Source organism: Esox lucius, chromosome 7 (assembly GCF_011004845.1).
Source record: "Esox lucius isolate fEsoLuc1 chromosome 7, fEsoLuc1.pri, whole genome shotgun sequence".
NCBI classification, from domain to species: Eukaryota; Metazoa; Chordata; class Actinopteri; order Esociformes; family Esocidae; genus Esox; species Esox lucius.
In genome coordinates, this window is record NC_047575.1 from 20,143,276 (window position 1) to 20,166,245 (window position 22,970).

The window sequence follows — 22,970 nt, forward strand, 5'->3', positions numbered from 1 at the left end:
CTTGCTATTTTGGTTTGATTTGGATGTTTTATGAAGCTGTGTAATTTTTTTGCCTTGGGTCATATTTTACTCAGTGTCTATAGTAATGGCTGGATGCCATTAAATGCCATGCTCTTGTCTTCAAACTTCAACACACAACAATGCAAAGGTACAACTGAAAATTTACTATAATGATTAAACTTCACTCTTCTACCAGGTGTATTTATATATTGGAGTAATTTAGTAGACTCTTATGTAGAGCAACTTCTAGTAGTACTTTTTGGTGTTGACCTCTGTGGAATGGAACTCACAACCTCGAGAAAACTGGACTGATACAAAGATAAATTATTATAAATTTATATAACTATACATGTATTACTTTAGTCTTCAATCTGTGTTTACTATTTCTTATGCTAAGCAATTTAGGCACTCAACACAGAAATGGGCAGTATTTCCACTTACAGTGCATTACGTCATTCTCATTTGGAGTTTGTATTCTTAGAAAATTTCACACTGTACACTGTGTTGCCTTGTTGGGCATGGATCTTAGCGACAGGTGAGGTGAAATACTCGAGGTTGATATGCATATGGAGTATGGCATTTTTAAATTCAAACATGAATTACGCATGGCTTTCAGAACCATTCTTATTGGCCACGAGAGATGGACTCATATGACGTAAAGTTTCCGGGTTGTATCTGCGTTGGAGGTTACTATCGGTCAAGCATCCTGGTGAGGTTGCGCTCGCGTGTCGGTTGAAGGTAAGAACGGATGACGAACACAGCATAATTTAGGAAATATCAAAGCTGTATATATATATATTTCATGTTACTGACAGAAATTCTGCAGTATTGCATTTTCTGGATATCTGGTGTGGTTTAAGAATGGGCTAGCCTTGATAACTTTACATCTTTATGATGCTCTTGCTATCTGACCATGTAGTGCCGCGCGTTGCCATGTGAAGTATATTTTGTGTGTGACGGTGTTTGAACTATTATTCGTCACTGCTTTCAGTATGATGTTTTATTTGATAAGCATCCGATAAAACTTCATCACTTATATTGTTAATACAGGATTTATTCTTAGTCACCAAATCTATTAATGTCAAATTCATGTATTTGGTCTGGACTGGAGATTGAGAACAGGGTTATACTAAAGCAATAAGGAAGTGTGGTATACGGCCAACATTCCAGAGCTAAGAGCTGTTCTTTAATTAAGCACAACGCAGTGGGGAGTGCCTAGACTGCGTAGCCTCCTACGGTGTATTAGCTGTATTTCAAACAGCTGAGATACCTTATTGCTCTTATTAGCAGGATACCAACGCACTTAGAGCTGTAAAAATTGATGTGGTCATCATACCGGTGGTATATGATGTCATATACCAAAACAGTCAGCAAATCGTCATGCAGGAATCGGACAGTTTAGAATGTGATGTTTACTACAACACTATCAATGATTTGGCAAGCTAACTAACAAGCCAAATATTTTGTGAAGATCCGAAATTATTATTTGAACCAGCATGGTCTGATTGACTCAAGAACCTGAAACATATTGCTAAACTGAATTGTCTTTTATTAATCACAAAGCGTTGACGTTGTTCCTGGGTTGCATTTAAAGTTAACTGCCTAAAACATTGTCCTTGTACCGTAACAAAAACAACCCTGCAGCCAGAATGCAGTAGATTTAAGTAAAATTGCAGTGAAGGCAGATGTCAATTACTGCAGCCACAATTTCACTTTCAGTCACCAAATTCTGTCCCTCCATTCTTCTACTGTGCAGCTAAGACTCTTGATGTCAAGGTTGTTGGGCCATTCAAAATAAAGTTGCTTCAATTAAACACACAGATGACCATTAAAAGATCAAATAATTTCATGTCCCCTGGAGTAAGGCAGTTAACCCTAATTTCTCCAGTGAATTGCTCTTGTCTGGAAATGATATGACTGTGATAGCTACTACTCGTAATGATATGCTAGATTACTTGTACTTTTATATTTATTAACTGTTAGATATGGGTGAGTTGACAGATGCAATGGTTTACTTTGTCAGACAAGGAGATTACTTCACTGACTGGACCTCACAAGACTCACAAGTCTATTTTGTAGGTGTGTATAATATTACAGCCATTGTGCAATGGTAAAAAGTTGTAACAAAGGATTTGATACCTATATGGGTTAAACAGGAGTTTGTGAGTAAGCAAAACCACAGATAGAACAATAATCAAATGGATTCTACACCAAACAGAAGTCTAGTATAATATTATATAACTATGTGTTTTATATCAATAAATGAATGTGCAATACCAGCCCTAATAAACACATGAAGTGGTCGACATGCCCTCATCCGGTTCTATTTAGCTAGGATGCTTGTCTTATATTTTATGCCTAGTAGTTCAAGGCTTTAGCTACAGTGAATGGCTTGTATTTCTGGTTTGTATAGTTTTTCTGCCCTCTTGTTTATAGTGTTAGCATTAACTTTGTCATCTTACAACACAGCCACGAATCTTTGTTTCATGAATCACCACATATTTGTTAATGTTTTAAAGGTCATTCACCCCAAACCCAAGGCGAAGATGTTGACATGCTTTTACGTAATAGTATCCTGTTTGGTGATGAGGCATCGGGAATGTTTCCCTTAAAACGTCTGAAAGGAATTCACTGATTTGAAAGCCAGAGAGCACATCAAGAAAAATAACCTGGAGGCTTGGATACACATTTTCTACTTATTTCTTTTAATACAGTCTGTAGCTAAATGTGTAAAACATTTCTATTGTCTTATTTCTTGGAATACAGTCTGTAACTAAATGTGTAAAAAAATCCCCCTAGTCATTATAATGTAATGTGTAACACTATTAGCAGACAGATGTGGTTGCGTCATGAGTTTTCAATAGATCTGGGCTCTGGAAATGATGCAAATGGAGTTGGTCAGACTGGTTGTACTGGCAAGTACCAAGCCCTAAGAGAAACCTCCCTACTGTATGATACGCCCTTTCCTATTGGATGAGAGCTTTTGTGGTCAGTATCGGGAGAATATATATTAACTCATGTAGTTATCCAGATTGTTGAGACGGAGTGAAGAAGAAACATCTTGTATACACTAAAGAAATATCTTGAAAGCTAGGTATGTTAAACAGTTCCTTTTCTATTCTGAAAGGTTTGTACTATTTCAGTCTATGCTGTACTAGTGAAGTATTTTTTTAGAAGTGCTTAGTTTGGTAATTATCTAAAGCTCGTCAGACCATTTATTTTTTAGGGTTATGTGTCTTATCTACCAAATGGTTGAGGGTTTCCTAAAATTCAGATTCTGTTTTACATGATAACTGAAATAATTTCAGTTTAGAGCAATGAAAGCGGAAGGAAGATTTTATTGGGGGGGGGGGGCATCATCATCCAGTGTAGAAATATACTTTGAATTTAGAATATTACATTTTTTCTCCCAGAAGAAACTCTAGATGGGGTAAATCGTGTTTTTCCCCTAGCAGATTCTTGTTGGGATTGTAATGCCTGGACTTGGTTTGACTACGCAGTAGGCTGAATGGAATTAGGTAGATCAGTGTATTTAAACCGCTCAGGCGCAGCATCCAGTTTACTAAATGTCTTGACCCTTCATTAAAAAGGTACTGTCTGGATGACAAGTGACACCAGCCTTTCACATTTTAATCAGGGCAACATCAACTGGGATGCAAGCATGAAAATATGTTGCCTTCCTTTTTTACCATTTTACAGATCAGGTCCTGTGTTGAGCCTAGCCCAATTGTTTGTTAGGAGACCGCAGTAACATGAAGTCAGTAAGATCTGATTTTGATGGGCGCTTGACCTGAACAGTGCTCCTATAATGTCAAGCCGCCCTACATAGATACATTGTAGTTCTCATTGTACTGAGTGGATCTGCTTGGGACAAAACATTGTATTGGGTAGTGGATACAAAAAAGAACAATTTACTTGAGGACATGGTTGAAAATAGCATTTTGGTGTGGGTTTTTGTTAACTTTTGGTTCACATTTCATACTCTCCAGTGTCCTGGTTTTTGTTAACGTTTGCTTCACATTTCATACTCTCCAGTGTCCTGGTTTTTGTTAACATTTGGTTCACATTTCATACTCACCAGTGTCCTGGTTTTTGTTAACGTTTGGTTCACATTTCATACTCTCCAGTGTCCTGGTTTTTGTTAACATTTGGTTCCCTTTTCGTGCTCTCCAGTGTCCTGGTATTGCTCTTGCCGGTCACCAACTTTGATACTTGTCTGCCCCCGTGAGTCATGTTATTCTTGAGTTGTTTTCACCTCAGTCATTTGTGGTTGCAAAACCATCAGCCGTCTGCATATGTCATGGAAAAAGAGTGGGTGATACCATGGCTGTGGTTAAGATACAATGTAGGCCAATTGTGTCTACCAGTCACATTAAATCTTTAAGTAAATGTAGGCCTATTGTGTGTACCAGTCACATTTAATCACTATGGAAATGTAGGCCTACTGTGTGTACCGGTCACATTTAATCACTATGGAAATGTAGGCCTATTGTGTGTACCGGTCACATTTAATCACTATGGAAATGTAGGCCTATTGTGTGTACCAGTCACATTTAATCACTATGGAAATGTAGGCCTATTGTGTGTACCAGTCACATTTAATCACTATGGAAATGTAGGCCTATTGTGTGTACCAGTCACATTTAATCACTATGGAAATGTAGGCCTATTGTGTGTACCAGTCACATTTAATCACTATGGAAATGTAGGCCTGCACATACTCAGAATTTCACATATTGTAATGGTGTTGCTAGTGGTCAACAGAATACACATTTGTCTAAACAAAGTTGACATACAGTTAGTGAGCATATAAGATAATTGGATAGGAGTGGCATTAAGTATATAATATACGTACATGGATTTACAGTTTAGGTACACATTAACAGCATTAGTACAGTATATCTACTGGCAGTGAGATGAGGAAAGCTTTGAGTGCAGTACGTTGCCACTGTAATGTAGATTAGTTTGGAGGTGGCTTGATTTGGTGACTATAATCTGATTAGTCTCTGAGGAGCAGATGCTGAGGGTCAAACTAAAGTGAAAGGAGCAGTTTAAGTGGCTTGATTTGCTTTTTGGTGATGATTGACTTGTACTACATGTCTACCCTCTGCCTGCTAGAGGATACTGTTGGGAACAGTGACCAGGATAAGAGGGGTCAGCATTGGTTTTGCCTGATTGCTTCCTTGTCCCAGTTGCATCTGACTTGCCAATATTAAGAAAGTAAAATATAAACAAATTGATGTGTTGCTGGTACTACCTTAACATTTATCCTCCTTCATCAAAACCACTCTCTTTCAAACATTATTTTGTTAATGTCAAAAGTCCCAGACTGCACCTTCACATTTTTTAAATATTTGATTAGTAAAAAAGGTTAGAATCCGGTGTGCTGTAGGCTGTCTGTCTGCCATATAATCTAAACCCAAAACTAACCTCTTTGGCTTCATACATGCTCTGCTCTGTTGTCTTTGTATTCCATTTATTCATTTATATTATTCTCAAGGAGTATTTTCTTTTTTTATTTATTCTTTTAATAACTTTTTAACAACTATTCTTCCTCATACATTTGTCTCAGTGTAGCAGTCAATGAAATGAAGTTTCTGCAAAAGCAGACACTTCAAATCTTCAAATAATTATTATTTGGATGCTACACAGTGCATTCATGGGGCCTGCTGATTAGCCCCTGCATATAGTGCTTCAATATGACTAACATTCTTCTTTCCTCTGTCTTTCTTATTGTTTTCTCTTCCCCCTGTGCTCAACAGTTCTTGTCCAATCACCCTGCTGCCTGAGCTAGCTTCATAGACCTCTTGTGTCAAGCCTTTCTATCTTTCCAAACTGCAATTACTGGCACCTTGGTAACCTTCCTACAACCTGAGAGCTAAACATTCTGCATTGTCCCTGAAACGGATACTTTTGGCTCAAGCGTCTCTTTCTTTGCCTCAACTTCAGACATGAGGTTCAAAGAAAACATAGATTCCGTTGTCTTTTGGCCTGTTTATCTGTTGATGTGGCTCTATACGCTCATCACCTTTATCCCGTGGTATTTCCTCACTGGTGCCGGGAAGAAGAAAACCATGGCCAAGAGAGAGAAAGCTCGATCCACCACAGGCAAAGCCGAGGGGCCTTATCGTTCTGTGGAGCACTTTGACGACCTGGCCCGGGAGGACTTTGAGGGAAAGGACACTCTAGACAAGCTGTTTGATCATGCAGTGCATCGCTTCGGCAAGGCGGACTGCCTGGGCACCAGGGAGGTCCTGAAGGAGGAGAACGAGACTCAACCCAGCGGCAAGGTCTTTAAGAAGGTAAAAGGAGCTCACACACACTGTCTAACCGGGCCCTGTTAATGGTGCAGTCACGTTTCTGTCTAGTTTTGGAGTAATAATATTTTACAACATAGAGACAGAACACACAAAATCCACGGAGCTGACATATAATTATGCACAATTGTGAGATGAAATCCTCCCGTGAGTCTAACGGGGTATCCTTTCCACCGTGAAATGAAGGCCCTCAGAACCAACCTTAACCGTCTGCTCCTGTGCCCTCTCCTCTGCTGCAGCTGATCCTGGGGGAGTACAGGTGGCTCTCCTATGAAGAGGTGGACCAGATCATCAACCATTTAGGTAGCGGACTGGCAGCTTTGGGCCAGCAGCCTAAGAGGACCATCGCCATATTCTGTGAGACGCGGGCCGAGTGGATGATCACCGCTCAGGCCTGCTTCAGACGCAACTTTCCATGTAGGCACTGACCGCAACACGCGCTTTCCTGCTGAGAAGGGTAATGGGTGTGGCAGCGTTGTGTTTGTGTTAGCGTGTGAACACCCTGGTTGTTTGTGCTGCAGTGGTCACTCTGTATGCCACCCTGGGGGAGGAGGCAGTGGCCTATGGGCTGAATGAGTGTGGGGCCAGTCACCTGATCACCAGCACAGAGCTCCTGGAGACTAAACTCAAGGTGGGTGTTATTGGAGGAAATGCATTGTCCCCCATCCATCCTAACGACACACCACTGCTCTGTGGAAATTTAACCAAGGTGCACAGTATATTCAGGCAGAATGGGGTGTTTGTCTGTTAACTGAGGTATGTCGTCCTTTGTCTGTGACAGTGTGTTTTGCCGGAAATGCGTCACCTGAAGCATATTATCTGCGTGGACAACAAGACCCTCATCAAGACAGGCTACCCAGAGGGAATTCAGATCCACAGCATGAATGCAGTACAGGAGCTGGGAGCCAAACCGGACAACTGTATGTGGAAACACACCGTCAGCACCTTACATTTCCAAAACACACAGAGGTCCTCCGGTTGGGTACTGTTGGGTCATCCTGGTTTACACGCCACAGATCTGGGGAGGGCGTATAACAATATGCACACAAACCGGGGTTTAATTCTCCCCAAGGTGTAGTGAAGCATATATTGGCTCTAACATCACCGTTGAATGTTGGAGGTGTCCTCATGTGACCTGTGTCCTCATGTGACCTGTGTGCTCATGTGACCTGTGTCCTCATGTGACCTGTGTCCTCTGCTACTGGCAGTGTGTGCTCCGTGGAAGCGTCCCCAGCCTACGGACCTGGCAGTGGTCATGTACACCAGCGGCTCCACTGGACGACCCAAAGGAGTCATGATTGTCCACAGCAACCTGATCGCTGGCATGACGGGCCAGTGTGAGAGGATCCCAGGGCTTGGGTGAGCACAGAGGACCATAACCCCCACTCTAACAGGTTTAAGTTGGGTTTGTGTGCAATGTTAGATGGCACAGTTGTAACACAAATTAAAGATGTTTATTGCAAAGGAGCGCAAATAAGAATAAATGAAACCGCCCAATCTTTGCTAAACATAAAAGGAATGAAAAGTTAAATAAATAAATGGTTAAATCACATATAGAAAATGTATAAGAATGCTACCATGTTGCAAGTGCAAATAAGGCCTGCTGATAAGGCATAGGCTACAGGATCTCATAAATGTTCCGTGCGATGAATACGTTGGTTTTCACTTTCAGTGAGGATGTTAGTGGCATCGCCATGTTCTCCATTCTCGTTTGGGCAGAAAGACAAAATGGGGCCCAAATGGGTGAAGTAACATTGGGTTTAGCAACTAATGCTGTATCTTGTTGTTTTTCATCTTCTTCAGCAATAAGCAACTAAGAGATGTGATATTGTACCTTATAGAGTGACATCTTCACTCAGCTTACAATTAAATAATCAGTACATATGATCTAATGTTGTTTATAGTTTAAAAGTGGGTAATAAAATGACTTTAGAATAAATAGGTAGGCTCTGTCCAAATTATAGGTCTAGTCTTTCCCAACTTCCCCTCAGAGAGTGTGAATCTGTCTTAATCTGCCTATAGTGGAGCTGTGAAACCAGAGAGCAAGTCAGAGCTGTTAAAGATTTGTTTGAATTTATTTTATTTTTTACATTAGACAACATCGGCCTTAGTTATATATTTCACTTAACAATGAAGTGGAAAACGTACATACAAGTATACAAGTAAATGTGGATTCCCTCCCCACAGTCACCTGAAGGCATTGTGACACCGTGGCATTTCTGCAGTGGTGTGGTTATTGAGACAGCCATAGCCCTAACATGTAGATACATACTGTACTGTTATACTGCAGTGGTGTGGTTATTGAGACAGCCATAGTCCTAACATGTAGATACATACTGTACTGTTATACTGCAGTGGTGTGGTTATTGAGACAGCCATAGTCCTAACATGTAGATACATACTGTACTGTTATACTGCAGTGGTGTGGTTATTGAGACAGCCATAGTCCTAACATGTAGATACATACTGTACTGTTATACTGCAGTGGTGTGGTTATTGAGACAGCCATAGTCCTAACATGTAGATACATACTGTACTGTTATACTGCAGTGGTGTGGTTATTGAGACAGCCATAGTCCTAACATGTAGATACATACTGTACTGTTATACTGCAGTGGTGTGGTTATTGAGACAGCCCTAGTCCTAACATGTAGATACATACTGTACTGTTATACTGCAGTGGTGTGGTTATTGAGACAGCCATAGTCCTAACATGTAGATACATACTGTACTGTTATACTGCAGTGGTGTGGTTATTGAGACAGCCCTAGTCCTAACATGTAGATACATACTGTACTGTTATACTGCAGTGGTGTGGTTATTGAGACAGCCCTAGTCCTAACATGTGGATACATACTGTACTGTTATACTGCAGTGGTGTGGTTATTGAGACAGCCATAGTCCTAACATGTAGATACATACTGTACTGTTATACTGCAGTGGTGTGGTTATTGAGACAGCCATAGTCCTAACATGTAGATACATACTGTACTGTTATACTGCAGTGGTGTGGTTATTGAGACAGCCCTAGTCCTAACATGTGGATACATACTGTACTGTTGAAGTGATCACAAGATCCAGATGTAGGATTTTGGACTCGCATAAAGGTCATTATAGTTCTGTTGTCGGGAGGACATACAGATATTGATGCTGTAGTGTTGCTAATGTTGTGTGTGTCCATTTGCAGGTCAAAGGACACTTACATTGGCTACCTGCCCCTAGCTCATGTACTGGAGATGACTGCTGAGATCTCATGTATGACGTACGGCTGCAGAATTGGCTACTCATCCCCACAAACACTCTCTGACCAGGTCTGACCACAGTTTTTGTCATGGATTTATTTTTATTTGCGAAATGGGTAACACTAATGTTATTTTAATACTTCTCTTTTGCAGTCTACAAAAATCAAGAAAGGCAGTAAAGGAGACTGCTCGGTGTTGAGGCCTACTCTGATGGCAGCTGTACCGGTAACAACTCTTCCTGCTTGTCAGACCTGGTGCATTAAAAAGACTTCTCAAACTAATGAGTGCTGTTTATCTGTTATCTGACAGGAAATAATGGACCGCATCTACAAGAATGTAATGAATAAGGTGCAGGAGATGAACTATGTGCAAAGGACTCTCTTTAAACTGGGTTACAACTACAAACTGGAACAAATCAAAATGGGCTACGATGCTCCACTCTGCAACATGTGAGTATGCAAGGACAATCACACTGCAACATGTTTGTTTGCTGGACACAAACCTGTCACACACATACTGCCTGCCTATACCGGTTCAAGGTCTGTGTACGAAAACAGTGATAAATGTCTGTACATAAAGAGATTAACAACATACCACTGCATGAAGGACCACATAAGGAGTCAATGCTGTGTATGTGTAATTTAGAATTTGGCCATTTTAAGTGTATAATAACTAGTTGTTGATCTCCTTTATTCCTGTCATGTTTCCATAATTCCTGTTATCATTGGGACAGAGACATGTAACGTCACCAGACCGCCAGTCTCTTAGCCGTTTCCCTTTATAGGGTTCTAATGAATAGGCTAAATAGTGGGCCGTTTGACATGATTGACGTCTTTATGCATCATCAGTGATCATCAAGCTGCATCATTGCATGCTGACATGCATGATTTATCATTCATCAGGGTTTCCTTCTCAATGTTGAGGGTTTGGTACTAAAATGATGAGACAGTGAAACTGCACTTGTAAACTTGGACTAATATCTGGCAATATATGATCAAGCCTGTTACTCACCACTCCTGCAGTGGGATAAGAGAGAGCCATGACAAAACGAGTTCTGGTGCAGGGGCAGCAAACTAATGCAAAAATTATGTGGAACATTATGATAACCCTAACTTTGATTTCCAATGGGGGGGCCGGTGTGATTTTATTATTTTTTGCAGTCAGTCCTTTTAGTCACTCTGGGTAAGTCATAGTGATGAAATGATTCAATACTGGCATCGGACATTTGTCTGATACTTGCCAAAAATACAGGATCTGGTATCGGCGAGTCTGTGTAATGATCTGATACCATGAAACAGAGTGTAAAAAGTAAGTTGTTGATGATGGGCAGAAACATGCCTGCTATGCTCAGTGGAGTCAATAACAAAATCATGTCTGCGGTCTGGAATTACTTCACACATGAAACAGCCACTAGTATAACACCAAACACAACACCACAGCAATACTTACAGGACAAAATGTGATGTATGTGCTAAACTAAGTGACATATGAATGAACAAAGTGTCTGTCTATCAAAAAGGGTGTGTATCTCAAGTATCAATGTCCATGTGGGGTAAAGCAAAAGTCTCTCTGGGAACTGACTGGGTTTTTAAACCAGGGGATGTGTGATGCGATTGGATAATGGAAAAAGGAATAGGTGGTGCAATTAGGAGTGGTGTCCACTGACTGGTCCACCTCAGCAATCAGGCGATGCACTCATGACTGACAGGTGGGAAACACCAACTAGCACAATAAGGAACATAAAGGACACCTGGGGAAACAGCAGGAGGGGAAAAACAAAAACGCACATACAGGGCACATGCATGTGTAACAAAATCCATTCAGATTGATAGCTAAATAGCAAGCCTACCTGTTTGCTGTTGTACAGCCTTTTCTTTGACTTTCATTTTAAATCGCTTAGCCAGATAGGGTGTCTCCTAAAGAGCCAAACAGTATTATTGTGCCACTTTGATCAAGTTGTGATTGAATGACAACAAGCTACATTTTATGATTTTAACCAAAAACTGATTAGAAAATGCTTGTATAAACTTTAAGGTCAATTGTCAGTTTGTCACATGTCTAGTTTTCCCCTGCAGTGATTATTTATTCAATACATATCCACTTTTCCATTCTACATTGCTATAGAATTTACTCAAATTACTTGCTCTACCTTGAAGTGTCTTTTAACATATTTTAATAAGATTTAATGTTGTTAAAATGTTATTAGTTCCTTAATTTTAAATATTGAGAAAGTTGTTAATAAAATGTTGTGACATTATTCAGTCATGTAAAGAAATTATGGCAAACAAAATAAAAATGTCAGTTTTGGATCGGTACTCTGTATTGGCAGATACTCAGTACTCACAATAAGTTGTCGGTGCATCCCTTATGAGTTGGCTAAATGACAAATGTAAAAATGAAAACCCTTTGCTTTCTGCAAATTAACACTCTCCACGTGACTTTTCCCCCTCAAGCGCTGTTTTTGCTGAAAGCTACCTTGACAAAAGTGTCATGTATTTGAATATGCTCTAATTTTGCAAGAGTATGAACTGAGTTCCACCTGGATTTCCATTTTCTGTTGCATCAGGCTGCTGTTTAAGAAGGTGAAGGCTTTGCTGGGAGGGAACATTAGGATGATGCTGTCAGGAGGGGCGCCCCTCTCCCCAGCCACGCAGCGCTTCATGAACATCTGCTTCTGTTGTCCTGTGGGACAGGGCTATGGCCTGACGGAGACCTGCGGAGCGGGCACCATCACAGAGGGTGAGTCAGAGCTGGCACCACTATGGACCACTACTGGGGTCCTTCACTAACGATAAACATTCTGGACATTTTGTAAGATCATCACAAGGGCACTCTTGGCTCAGTAGTAGCAGTAGCACTACTATGGACATTTGCTAAGGAAATTTGAGGCAGGCTTTTGGATTTGATTCCCATAGTAAATTGGGTAAATGTCTGCTAAATTACTTCAATACAACATTGTGTGCAGGAGAACGGTGGGCTGTCTGTTGTTTCAGATTTTTCATCTCTGTGTTTTGTGTTAGAAGATTGACCATGGCATGGTTGTGGGGCTCTTATTGAGGTCAAACGGCATCATGGACTTATGCTTGTGCGATGCTACACAGCAGTATTTAAATGGAAACCTGTTGACTCCAAATAAACATTATTACACTGCCTGGCCAAAAGAAAAAGTGGCACACCAATATTTCCTTGGACTGCCTTAAGCTTTGATTACAGCACACGTTGGCAATGGCATTGTTTGGACAACATTATGCAACGTCACAACATTTCCGTCCAGAGTTGCACAGATTTTTGGCCGAGATCTTGTATTGACAAATCATGTTTTGAAATGATTCCTCATGGTCCCTGAACCAATCTTGGAAAATTTGAGTCTGATGAATCCTAGCATTGTCGTCCTGGAAGATGCCTGTGCCATCAGGGAAGACTAAATCCATTGATGGGATAACCTGGTCATTCAGTACATTCGGGTACTTACCTGAGTTCATTTCATTGCCATGTAACGTTGCCTAGACTAGACCTGACCAACGGAAGGAACCCCAGATCATGACACTGTCTCCAGAGGCTTGTACAGTGGGTACTATACATGATGGGTGCATTGCTTCATGTGCTTCACTTCTTACCCTGATGTGCTCATTTGGGATAGGTCATGTGGTTTACCCTTTCTCCATTGCTCCAGAGTCCAATCTTTATGGTGTCTAGCAAATTTAAGCCTTTTTCCCCTAATTAGTTTCCCCCAACTGTTCAACCACAATCCTGTGAGTTTTCATCACATTGTTTTTTTTTAGTGGAAATGCTCTTTCTTGCTCTATTAGACATGGCCATGAGTTCCTGTCAAAATATTTTTATTTATTATAATAATTTTTTTACTATTTGACTTCACCAAGCGTTTAAAGGGATCTCTGATCATGGTAATTCAAGATTTTTATTTATTCTGCGAAGTTGATGGTTCACCACTATCCTTGCAGGTTTTAATAACGCAATGGACAGTTCTTAACCCAATTCCAAACATCTCCTTAGTTGTTTTCTTTGCTTGATGCAGGCCAATAATGTCACCCTTCTGAAACACAGTAACATCTTTGCCACGACCACAGGATACATCTTCCAACATGGCTGTTTAAGAAATGAGGAGCTACTCTCTGCATCAGCTAGGGTTGAAAGGATAGTTGCCATCTGAAACATGTTAACCATTGTAGTAATTATTCAGTCACAGGCTCTTAAGTATTTGCTCATTTAAATCCAAATGATCACTGTTTTTGGCCAGGCAGTATAAGGCCATATAATTAAGGAGGTCAGGACAGTGTTCTCGGTTTCTCAGAACTTGAAAGGCTGGGGACAGTACAATTTATTTAGTTTTTAAAAACAAGCAGTTCTTTAGTTTTTAGAAACAAAGTTATATTTCATTACAAATCAGTTATGTATGCAGTGATTATATTTTCTTCAGAGTGTAGCTCAAAGCAGTTTCTGAAATTGTCACGACTGAGTGGTAATTGCCAGCCACACACTACTATCCTGTTTTGTCGCTTCTCAATTTGTAGAAGTGTTTCTTGTTTGGTACCCAGATGGGCAAAAGCAAAAACGCTTCTATTAGAAAACACAAAAGTGAATATAGAAGACATATTGTATTGGCCAGATTAGAGACTAATGTTGGTATTAGATATGAAATTAAAGGTTATATTTATTAGAAACATTTTTATCATATGGTATTTAAAATGTGTCTGGGTATTTTCTGTCTCCAGTGGCAGACTACAGCACTGGGAGAGTAGGAGCCCCTCTCATCTGCTGTGAGATCAAACTACGAGACTGGGTTGAGGGTAAGAAATTAAGCTTACAGATTCACACACAAGCACACATTCAAAAGTTTGGGGTCACTTAGAAATGTCCTTGTTTTTGAAAGAAAAGCTTGTTTTTTTTGTTCATCACGATAACAACATCCAATTGATCACAAATATTGTGTAGACATTGTTAATGTTGTAAATTACATGTAGCTGGAAACGGCAGATTTTTTATTGAATATCTACATAAGCATATAGAGGCCCATTATCAGCAACCATCACTCCTGTGTTCCTCAAAAAACCAGTCTCAATGTCAACAGTGACAAGGTGATTCTGGGATGCTGGCGTTATAGGCAGAGTTACAAAGAAAAATACATATCTCAGACTGACCAATAAAAAGAAAAGATTAAGATACACGAATCACGGATAACTTGGACATGCTCATTCAGAAGCTGTCCTATTTTATTCCCATGGTAATTGTTTTACAGTTTTGCATGTTTCTCATTAGGTGCCAGGAATAATTTCCATGTCATTAGTTAATCTTCCTTTTCCAAACAATCCGACACAGTAACTCTCTACCACCATGCCTCACCCTTATCTTCCCACTGTGTCCCAAGGTGGATATACCAGCCAGGACCAGCCCCACCCCCGTGGAGAGATCATGATTGGTGGGCCCAGTGTTACCATGGGTTACTATCAGAGTGAGCATCTGAACGATGACTTCTGGGTAGATGAGCAGGGCCAGAGGTGGTTCTGCACTGGGGATGTGGGGGAGATCCACCCTGATGGCTGTCTGCAGATAGTGGGTAAGTGGCTGACAGTTGGAGAACATCTAAATAATAATACCAGTGTACACTGTACAACATCTGCCTCTTAACCCTTTATTACATGGTGGTAATGTGGCCATAAAAACCTTTCAGTAGATGGTGTCAACAGCCCTATACTACCAAAAAAAACTCTCAGTAGACGGTGTCAACAGCCCTATACCACCAAAAAAAACTCTCACCCGGCACAGCCAGAAGAGGACTGGTCACCCCTCTGAGCCTGGGTCCTCTCTAGGTTTCTTCCTAAAATTCGGCCTCCTTAGGGAGTTTTTCATAGCCTCTGAAATCCAACACTACTGTTGTTTGCTCCTTGGGGTTTAAGGCTGGGTGTCTCTGTAAAGCACTTTGTGATAACTGCTGTTTTAAAAAGGGCTTTATAAATAAATTTGATTCAGTAATAAATTAGCATTTTATTGCATAAGTATTTGATCACCTACCAACCAGTAAGAATTCCGGCCCTCACAGACCTGTTAGTTTTTCGTTAAGAAGCCCTCCTGTTCTCCACTCATTACCTGTATTAACTGCGCCTGTTTGAACTCGTTATCTGTATAAAAGACACCTGTCCACACACTCAATCAAACAGACTCCAACCTCTCCACAATGGCCAAGACCAGAGAGCTGTGTAAGGACATCAGGGATAGAATTGTAGACCTACAAAAGGCTGGGATGGGCTACAGGACAATAGGCAAGCAGCTTGGTGAGAAGGCAACAACTGTTGGCGCAATTATTCGAAAATGGAAGAAGTTTAAGATTACGGTCAATCTCCCTCGGTCTGGGGCTCCATGCAAGATCTCACCTCGTGGGGCATCAATGATCATGAGGAAGGTGAGGGATCAGCCCAGAACTACACGGCAGGACCTGGTCAATGACCTGAAGAGAGCTGGGACCACAGTCTCAAAGAAAACCATTAGTAACACACTATGCCGTCAAGGATTAAAATCCTGCAGAGCACGCAAGGTCCCCCTGCTCAAACCAGCGCATGTCCAGGTCCGTCTGAAGTTTGACAATGACCATCTGGATGATCCAGAGGAGGAATGGGAGAAGGTCATGTGGTCTGATGAGACACAAATAGAGCCTTTTGGTCTAAATCCACTCGCCGTGTTTGGAGGAAGAAGGATGAGTACAACCCTGAGAACACCATCGCAACCGTGAAGCATGGAGGCGGAAACATCATTCTTTGGGGATGCTTTTCTGCAAAGGGGACAGGACGACTGCACCGTATTGAGGGGAGGCCTAGCCAGTCTCCAGACCTGAACCCAATAGAAAATCTTTGGAGGGAGCTGAAAGTCTGTATTGCCCAGCGACAGCCCCGACACCTGAAGGATCGGGAGAAGGTCTGTATGGAGGAGTGGGCCAAAATCCCTGCTGCAGTGTGTGCAAACCTGGTCAAGAACTACAAGAAACGTATGATCTCTGTAATTGCTTTTCTGATGTATTAAATTCTTATGTCATGCAATAAAATGCTAATTAATTACTTGAAAATCATACAATGTGATTTTCTGGATTTTTGTTTTAGATTCCATCACTCACAGTTGAAGAGTACCTATAATAAAAATTACAGACATGCTTTGTAAGTGGGGAAACCTGCAAAATCGGCAGTGTATCAAATATTTGTTCTCCCCACTGTATCTAAATCATTCTATAATGCAAGACTTAATGCAAGGCCTACTCCTGTTTAATTTATTTCAAATGTATATAACAAGTAGGAAATATCACCTATTTATACTTTTGTGTTTTAATAAATAGTGTGATTTCTGCAAATGTTATACTCTTGCACAGCGTATGCCTCTTCCATGGAGAAAAAGACAGTTACATCCTGTAAATTCAGTGTGTTGGACACATTTTAAGATTACTTTTGTTTATATACACTCACCTAAAGGATTATTAGGAACACCTGTTCAATTTCTCATTAATGCAATTATCTAATCAACCAATCACATGGCAGTTGCTTCAATGCATTTAGGGGTGTGGTCCTGGTCAAGACAATCTCCCGAACTCCAAACTGAATGTCAGAATGGGAAAGAAAGGTGATTTAAGCAATTTTTAGCATGGCATGGTTGTTGGTGCCAGACAGGCCGGTCTGAGTATTTCACAATCTGCTCAGTTACTGGGATTTTCACACACAACCATTTCTAGGGTTTACAAAGAATGGTGTGAAAAGGGATAAACATCCAGTATGCGGCAGTCCTGTGGGCGAAAATGCCTTGTTGATGCCAGAGGTCAGAGGAGAATGGGCTGACTGATTCAAGCTGATAGAAGAGCAACTTTGACTGGAATAACCACTCGTTACAACTGAGGTATGCAGCAAAGCATGCCACAACACGCACAACCTTGAGGCGGATGGGCTACAACAGCAGAAGACCCCACCGAGTACCACTCATCTGCACTACAAATAGGAAAAAGAGGCTACAATTTGCACAAGCTCACCAAAATTTGCTCACCAAAATTGAAGACTGGAAGAATGTTGCCTGGTCTGATGAGTCTCGATTTCTGTTGAGACATTCAGATGGTAGAGTCAGAATTTGGCGTAAACAGAATGAGAACATGGATCCATCATGCCTTATTACCACTGTGCAGGCTGGTGGTGGTGGTGTAATGGTGTGGGGGATGTTTTCTTGGCACACTTTAGGCCCCTTAGTGCCAATTGGGCATCATTTAAATGCCACGGCCTACCTGAGCATTGTTTCTGACCATGTCCATCCCTTTATGACCACCATGTACCCATCCTCTGATGGCTACTTCCAGCAGGATAATGCACCATGTCACAAAGCTTGAATCATTTCAAATTGGTTTCTTGAACATGACAATGAGTTCACTGTACTGAAATGGCCCCCACAGTCACCAGATCTCAACTCAATAGAGCATCTTTGGGATGGGGTGGAACGGGAGCTTCGTGCCCTGGATGTGCATCCCACAAATCTCAATCAACTGCAAGATGCTATCCTATCAATATGGGCCACCATTTCTAAAGAGTGCTTTCAGCACCTTGTTGAATCAATGCCACGTAGAATTAAGGCAGTTCTGAAGGCGAAAGGGGGTCAAACACAGTATTAGTATGGTGTTCCTAATAATCCTTTAGGTGAGTGTACATAGATGCTAATAAATATTGGTCATGGAAATTTAATTTAGTCATGAAGGTGCCAGGTGCCAGCATTTGATTGTTCACTGACCACATCTTTTCTGTTGGTTCTGTTTAGACCGTAAGAAGGACCTGGTCAAATTGCAGGCTGGAGAATACGTGTCCTTGGGGAAAGTGGAGTCTGCTCTTAAAAACTGCACCCTTATTGACAACATCTGTGCATATGCAAACAGGTAGAAATCGGTTACCGGATGAACTTCTTTACATAAGACCAATGGATTTTCCACAGATTGCAATACTTTTGTGGTCATGTTGTGGTTGTTTATGTATCACCAGCAGAACTTATTAGATGTGGAGTTTAACCTATAATTTTGTAATATATTTATTTCAGTGACCAGAACTATGTTATAAGCTTTGTGGTACCGAACCAGAAGCAGCTTACATCTTTGGCCAGTAAGAACGGCATCAATGTTTCCTGGGAGGAGATCTGTAATCACCCTGCCATGGAGAAAGAGGTCCTGAAAGCCATCAAAGATTTGGCCTCCTCAAGTAAGGCCTGCTATATGACACCCATCCTTATGACATAGAATAACAGCCACATTCTGCCAATAGAATGCCACATTCTGCCATACAGATGCGTTTCATATTAGCTATTGTTTCCCCCAGTCAAACTGCAGCGTTTTGAGATCCCAGTGAAAGTGCATCTGAGCCCAGAGCCCTGGACCCCTGAGACTGGCCTGGTCACGGATGCATTCAAACTGAAGCGCAAGGAGCTGAAGAACCACTTCCAGACAGATATCGAGAGAATGTATGGAGGGAAGTAGAGCCACAAGTCACAATACTCAACATTTTCCCTTCAACTCTCACTGGTGATTTGGGCATGTGTTTGTGTGTATGCTTGTGGATGTGTGCATATTTATTTGTCTTATTTGCCATTTATTTTACCATTTACCAGACTAACCTGGTAGTCTAAACCTGTCCAAAAATGACAACTAAGGATCTGTCATTCATAACTTTAAAATTGAAGCACCACATAACAGCATCTTGGTTTTGAGGAGTTCTAACTAGGGGTTAAAATGTTAACAGACAGCTACATAATTTTACACAACGGAGTTTACTTTAGCTTTCCAATTGTTAATAATAAAAAATACCTTATTTCAGTAGAAAATATCCTGTTGTTTTACGTCCCTTTGTTGCTACATCCAAGAAGAGTACAGGCCTTAGGCAGTAGAAAGGAGACACTTCATCTTAAGCACTGTAGTTGAGACAGTGAACAGGTGTGAGGCACTGTAAAGAACACACTGTACGGATGTTAGGCACTGTAAAAGAGGCCTTCTACAGGTCATAGGTAATGGAAAGGACAGTGAACAGGTGTGAGGCACTGTAAAGAACACACTGTACGGATGTTAGGCACTGTAAAAGAGGCCTTCTACAGGTCATAGGTAATGGAAAGGACAGTGAACAGGTGTGAGGCACTGTAAAGAACACACTGTACGGATGTTAGGCACTGTAAAAGAGGCCTTCTACAGGTCATAGGTAATGGAAAGGACAGTGAACAGGTGTGAGGCACTGTAAAGAACACACTGTACGGATGTTAGGCACTGTAAAAGAGGCCTTCTACAGGTCATAGGTAATGGAAAGGAGACTGTACAAGACTTATGCACTGTCGAGCTGACTAGCATTTCCCACATTTTGAACTTAAGTATTAATAGTGTGTGGACCAGGGCTATTCAGCTGTTACCCAGCAGCTACTGCACCTCCCACCACATGGCTTGGTCATAACAAGACTAAAGAACCAGTTGCTGAGGATGCCACTTTTCTTTGACCTATTTTTATTTAAACTGAAACTCCCAAAGATTCTGCAAATGTCTTTACATAAACATTTTTGTGAATGATAAAAACTACATTTTTACCTGTAAATCTGTCCATACAAAATGTGCATGCTAACCATTTTGAGCTCAATTAATTTAGCAGGTTCAAGCATGTGGACCTTGATTTTTATTTATTTTTTCCAAAGTAGCGTGAATGTTTAGAGGAGATAATGTAAACTGTAGCATTGCCTACTTGTGTATGTTGTGGTTGTCGGGTATGTAAAATATCTTATCACATTTGGTACTCGAGGACTGGAGACACTGGAGGCACGGGCACAGCTTCGTGCAAAACTGCCATTTAAATGCAAGTCTAATGTTTGCATATTGTAATTTGCCTTTGAAATATATTATGTAAATACTATTTTGTGTCCGTGTTGAGGGGTATACATGTCATAATGTCTTGTGAAATGTCCATAGTCTATTTGATGAATTCCCGGTAACTGTAACACTGGTAGTTGGATGCAAAGAAAATGTTTTGCTGCCCCCTAGTGATCCGGCCGCTGCTGTGTATACGCTGAAGTGCATACACTGAAGTCGATGAGCAGATTATTATCCAGAGAAACTCACAGTAGAGCCACACAAAAGCTGTTGTGCCCCCACATGTTATCAGGCTGAACATGGATCAATCCAGAGTCTAATTACAGTTTTTATCTTTTGAACCTGTTCATAGTGACACAACCCAACCATTGTCACATGTTTTAGAAAGTTTGAGGACTGTCTTTTGTATTTTGTTTTCTATGCAAACATGCATAATGGTCTTTCAGGTTTTTTGTTTCCTGCTTGATGTGTTTCATACAACTCTGTTGTATATTGTACAATATTCAGATCTGTTAGCTCTCCAGGAACGTTATTGGCACCCTGACTTAATGTGATGTTTTAGTTGTATTTATAATGTACTGGTTCGACATTTGGATCTGCCAACTTAATTGTCTCTATGCTCTTAAATAATTTGATATTTTCTCACACAAATGTTATGAAATATTCTATGTAATTTAATGCAGCTTTTTTATGATAGTGTAAAAAATTCAAGTGAATGGTATGTGTAAATAACTTGAATGTAAAGATTTTTTATGGATGTACCTTTGTACATTGAGGTCAAGTTAAATGTTGAGCTATTTGATGTTTTTAGATGAATTTGATATTTTTGAACTGTCTAATGGTCACAGTTGTGCTTCTTTAAATGTTGCGTGGAACCTAAATGAAAATGCTGTACTTCAGTGAGTTTGATTCAGCCGCTAGTCGGTTACAGACTTTTGAAGCTGTTTAAAATGTGGCATATAGTGCAGCAAGAGGGAATTCAACAATTGAACAATTTATATTCCAGGTAAGGCTGTCTGTTAACTCAAAAGATTATCTCAAAGTGAACAGTAATAAAACATTCATTAAAACAATTTTACAAGAACAAAAACAATTATAAGACTGTGCTGTGAATAAAAAACATAAGTAAAATGAGGTTAATTGAGAACACACTATTTAACCAGCTCAATGTGATTTTGTCCACCGTAAAGATGAAGCACCGGTCTAGGACTAAACAAAAAACTCAATGGAGTTTTCTATTGAACTCGATTTTTTTAGACTAGGCTTAGTCCATGTCTGTGAAACCGGCCCTATATGTTTGGGTTGTTAATGGTGCATTTAACACTTTTTCAGACAATGCACATAATTATTTTTAGTAATAATGTACACTAAAATGACAAAAAGATAATTTGAGTTAAATGATTAACTCTTGACAGCCCTAATTCCAGGATACTTTGTATTGATAATACAATTGAACTATTTTGCACATCTTTAATGGCCAACAAAGACACTTCCAATTTGACATGATATAACTTGAATCAATTCAATCTAATTCAGTGAGTCCTACTACATTCCAATTCCTGTGAGAAAGGTCAGGGCCACTCCATGTTTTATTTTTTATACTCAGGGTAAACTATACATCCCCCAAGAATGTGTCTGCAGTATAAATTATTTATTACATTGTTCATTGTGAAAGATTTATAATGGTTTATATTGAAGAGAAGTTTTGTCAGCTCATTTGTATTATTTATTCAAATCTGATCATATGTGTATGAAATATGTGATACTGTAAGGGCAGTGTGTATTTATGGTTATTTAATTTGCTCTACATATTATTTTACTTTATTAAAACTTCTTGCCCACTTGAAAATGTTAGTCGATTCTTTTTTGAAGAATTGCTAGTCGATGGCACCGCTGGCTGACCTGTGGGTAAAAGCTCCATAGGGTGATATATATTGGCCGGCAAAAGCTTCATTCTTTAATCGAGTGCGTGCGTTCCCACACTTGCTGATTTTTCTGACTTCCTAGTTGGATTATTTTTAAACTAATTCTGAAATTTAAAGTTGGTTTGCAGGGCAGGAGTTTCTTATCCTGACAATACAGGAGTGTAAATACAACTGCATGTCACAAGATATCAAATAATTGGCAGGGGAATATCGATGTACATTATTCTTCAATGATTTACAGCATTCTTTAACAGAAAACAAAACATTCTCCCTATACTTGCTTCATGCATTGCAAATATTTCAATCAAGGAGAATGTATTTAAGCCCAAAAAGGGAGGTAATGAATTATTCTGTTGCCTTTTCAAAAGTATAGTACTTCAGGACTAACAGTCATTGATACACAGTCAGCGGTTTCGTTCAGGGTTTTTAATGACACTGGAAGTTATGGCAGGTAACCGAAATTAAGAAAAACATAATTTACATGCTGATCTCTAATACTGACCTACACTTTGGTTTTTAATTCAGTCTCATCTGACATGATGATTGCATTGTTGGTGAGAATAGGTCAATAAGAGAATTGTGTTTGTGGAAACTGGTATAGCGCTTGAGAGACTCTTTAAATTAT

The 22,970-nt window shown here is 40.2% G+C and overlaps 1 protein-coding gene across 7 annotated transcripts; it reads left to right on the forward strand.

Annotated features, from left to right (window-relative positions):
• Positions 1 to 659: 659 nt before the first annotated feature.
• Positions 660 to 22,258, forward strand: acsl4b (acyl-CoA synthetase long chain family member 4b). Of its 7 annotated transcripts, none has more exons than XR_004575977.1 (16): positions 666 to 738; positions 5,763 to 6,302; positions 6,557 to 6,734; positions 6,839 to 6,948; positions 7,099 to 7,237; positions 7,526 to 7,676; positions 9,505 to 9,628; positions 9,713 to 9,784; positions 9,869 to 10,008; positions 12,126 to 12,298; positions 14,293 to 14,367; positions 14,946 to 15,134; positions 18,350 to 18,464; positions 18,623 to 18,780; positions 18,898 to 19,767; positions 19,862 to 22,258. XR_004575977.1 is itself a non-coding variant. In XM_010897105.5 (15 exons), the coding sequence occupies exons 2-15, from the start codon at positions 6,075 to 6,077 to the stop codon at positions 19,053 to 19,055; spliced, it is 2,010 nt and encodes a 669-aa protein (XP_010895407.1). In that variant the 5' UTR covers positions 660 to 738; positions 6,066 to 6,074; the 3' UTR covers positions 19,056 to 22,258. The 7 variants fall into 7 exon arrangements, 5 of the variants coding, with proteins under 5 accessions (XP_010895407.1, XP_019904073.1, XP_010895408.1 ...); XR_004575976.1 differs by having other exon boundaries at positions 18,898 to 19,508; positions 19,603 to 22,258; XM_010897105.5 differs by having other exon boundaries at positions 660 to 738; positions 6,066 to 6,302; positions 18,898 to 22,258.
• Positions 22,259 to 22,970: the final 712 nt, after the last annotated feature.

What these genes read in the sequence shown, in the direction of transcription:
- acsl4b (XM_020048514.3), top strand. Translation starts at nt 5,952, where the DNA reads ATGAGGTTCAAAGAAAACATAGATTCCGTTGTCTTTTGGCCTGTTTAT. An exon ending in CACAAACACTCTCTGACCAG is followed by an intron (nt 9,629 to 9,712) that starts GTCTGACCACAG and finishes TCTCTTTTGCAG; the next exon opens with TCTACAAAAATCAAGAAAGG. An exon ending in ACTACGAGACTGGGTTGAGG is followed by an intron (nt 14,368 to 14,945) that starts GTAAGAAATTAA and finishes CTGTGTCCCAAG; the next exon opens with GTGGATATACCAGCCAGGAC.